Below are 1,708 nucleotides of genomic sequence, written 5' to 3'. Positions count from 1 at the left end.
GCTCTGCTGTGTCATGACCAAACTGTTTAATATGATGGTCATTTCCAAATGATGATGTCAGAAACTGTAGAGGGAACAGCTTACCATTAGGAGAGTTTAATGTGCTATGACCCAGAGTCAGCTAAAATTGTGTTTGGAAGTGTAAAAAATGCTGTGATTTCATCTTGGGATGTTACTTTAAAACACCTAGTCGATTGGAAAGTATTTGATAAAATTAAGTCAACTAATAAATGTGGAGAACTCATTGGAAAAGTTTATGCTCTTAATGAAAAAAATTTAAGAGAAATTGGATTTGCTGGACACAAGGAATACACTGGATGGGTTATCCCTGATCCTCTATGTTTGATGTGCTATTTATTCCCTGAAATTATAACCCATATTGATGTTGTTGAAACATCTATCTGTGTTGATGGACTTGGCCGTGGAGCAACAATCTGTGATTGGTTTGCAAGTTATCACTTAGGCAATCCTCAAAAATGGATTCGTTCAGTTGATCAAGCTAAATTAGAAAAATTATTGGTTCAAATTGTAGAACAATATCAAGAAACTAACTAACTGAGTTTTTTCTTTAGATATTTTGAAGTATTATTAAAATAACGATAACACAATAAGTCGATAACAATGCTCAATTTATTTGTTAAGAACGATTCCTTCATAAGTTTCTTTGAACCAGTTAATGGCATCTTCTTTAGTTAAAAGATGATCTCTTCCAATCTTATCTTGCATTCTTTTTCTTCGAGAAACTCTGAATCCTGGTCTAGCAAGAACAACAAAGAAATCCATACCATAAATTCCAACTTGTGGATCATATTTCAATCCAAGATCAATGTGTTCTTCAATACCAAATCCAAAATTACCAGTGGCTGAGAAATTGTTAGCTTTAAGTTCAAATTCCTTAACTTTCAATCCTTTTTCAAGAATTTCTGCAGCTTTAGCTCCTCTGACAGTTACATGACATGCGATTTGGTCATTTCTTCTAATAGAAAAAGCACGAACAGTGTATCTAGCTTCTGAAAGAACTGGTGTTTGTCCAGTTAAAGTTTCAAGGACTTTAGCAGCACGAGTTAATCTATCTCCAGATTCTCCAACTGAAATGTTAAGGACAAGTTTGTCAATCTTAATCTTTCTCATAACATCGGATTTGCAGGCTGACATGATTAAGACTATTTTATTTTTGGATTCTTTTCATAGTTCCATTTACCCTTTTTTTATTAAAAAAATAGTTTATGAAAACTATTGATATAAATCTCTATCTTCTCAAATTGAAATGATAATATCTTGTTACTTAAACTCTACTTAAACTGTTACTTTGGTTAGACAATATAAATGGATAATATTGTAAAGAAAGTAATTTTCTGCCTTATTAGGAATAAAAGATTTATGAGGGTAAAAGAAATTTCTAAATTAATGAAAGTGGATAATAGAAGAGTTTATGATGTTGTTAATTTACTCTCCATTTTCCCTAATGAAGAAGAGAGTTTTGTTATAAGAATTAATAAAGATAACATTTTTTATTTTAAATGGCGTCATTGTTTTATTGATGGTATTAGTCTTAAAGATAGACTTCAAGAATTAGTTAAAAGAAATTGTTTATTATTTAATAGAATGAATGCATTAAAATTAAGTGTCAATAAAAAGATTCCATTCAAAAAATTTGCATTAGAAGTTTTTAAATCAGATGAAGAAATCCCAGAAGATGTACAACTCT

At 30.5% G+C, this 1,708-nt stretch overlaps 3 protein-coding genes across 3 annotated transcripts; 2 read left to right on the top strand and 1 right to left on the bottom strand.

Annotated features, from left to right (window-relative positions):
* Positions 1-51: 51 nt before the first annotated feature.
* EDI_148060 (inosine-uridine preferring nucleoside hydrolase, putative) lies at positions 52-555 on the top strand (the record flags this gene model as incomplete). The annotated part of the gene is made up of 2 exons (XM_001740254.1): positions 52-66; positions 91-555. The coding sequence occupies 2 exons, from the start codon at positions 52-54 to the stop codon at positions 553-555; spliced, it is 480 nt and encodes a 159-aa protein (XP_001740306.1).
* A 75-nt stretch (positions 556-630) lies between these two features.
* EDI_148050 (60S ribosomal protein L11, putative) lies at positions 631-1,155 on the bottom strand (the record flags this gene model as incomplete). The annotated part of the gene is made up of 1 exon (XM_001740253.1): positions 631-1,155. One exon carries the CDS (start codon positions 1,153-1,155, stop codon positions 631-633), a length of 525 nt encoding a protein of 174 aa, XP_001740305.1.
* Positions 1,156-1,326: 171 nt separating this feature from the next.
* EDI_148040 (uncharacterized protein) lies at positions 1,327-1,708 on the top strand (the record flags this gene model as incomplete). The annotated part of the gene is made up of 1 exon (XM_001740252.1): positions 1,327-1,708. A coding segment is annotated over one exon (382 nt), but the record flags the coding sequence as incomplete, so codon positions are not given.

This window comes from Entamoeba dispar, genomic scaffold (genome assembly GCF_000209125.1).
Source record: "Entamoeba dispar SAW760 scf_1105229462819 genomic scaffold, whole genome shotgun sequence".
In the NCBI taxonomy this organism is placed as follows: Eukaryota; Evosea; order Mastigamoebida; family Endamoebidae; genus Entamoeba; species Entamoeba dispar.
The sequence above is the reverse complement of the archived record's forward strand: the minus strand, read 5'-3'. Positions and strand labels throughout refer to the sequence as shown.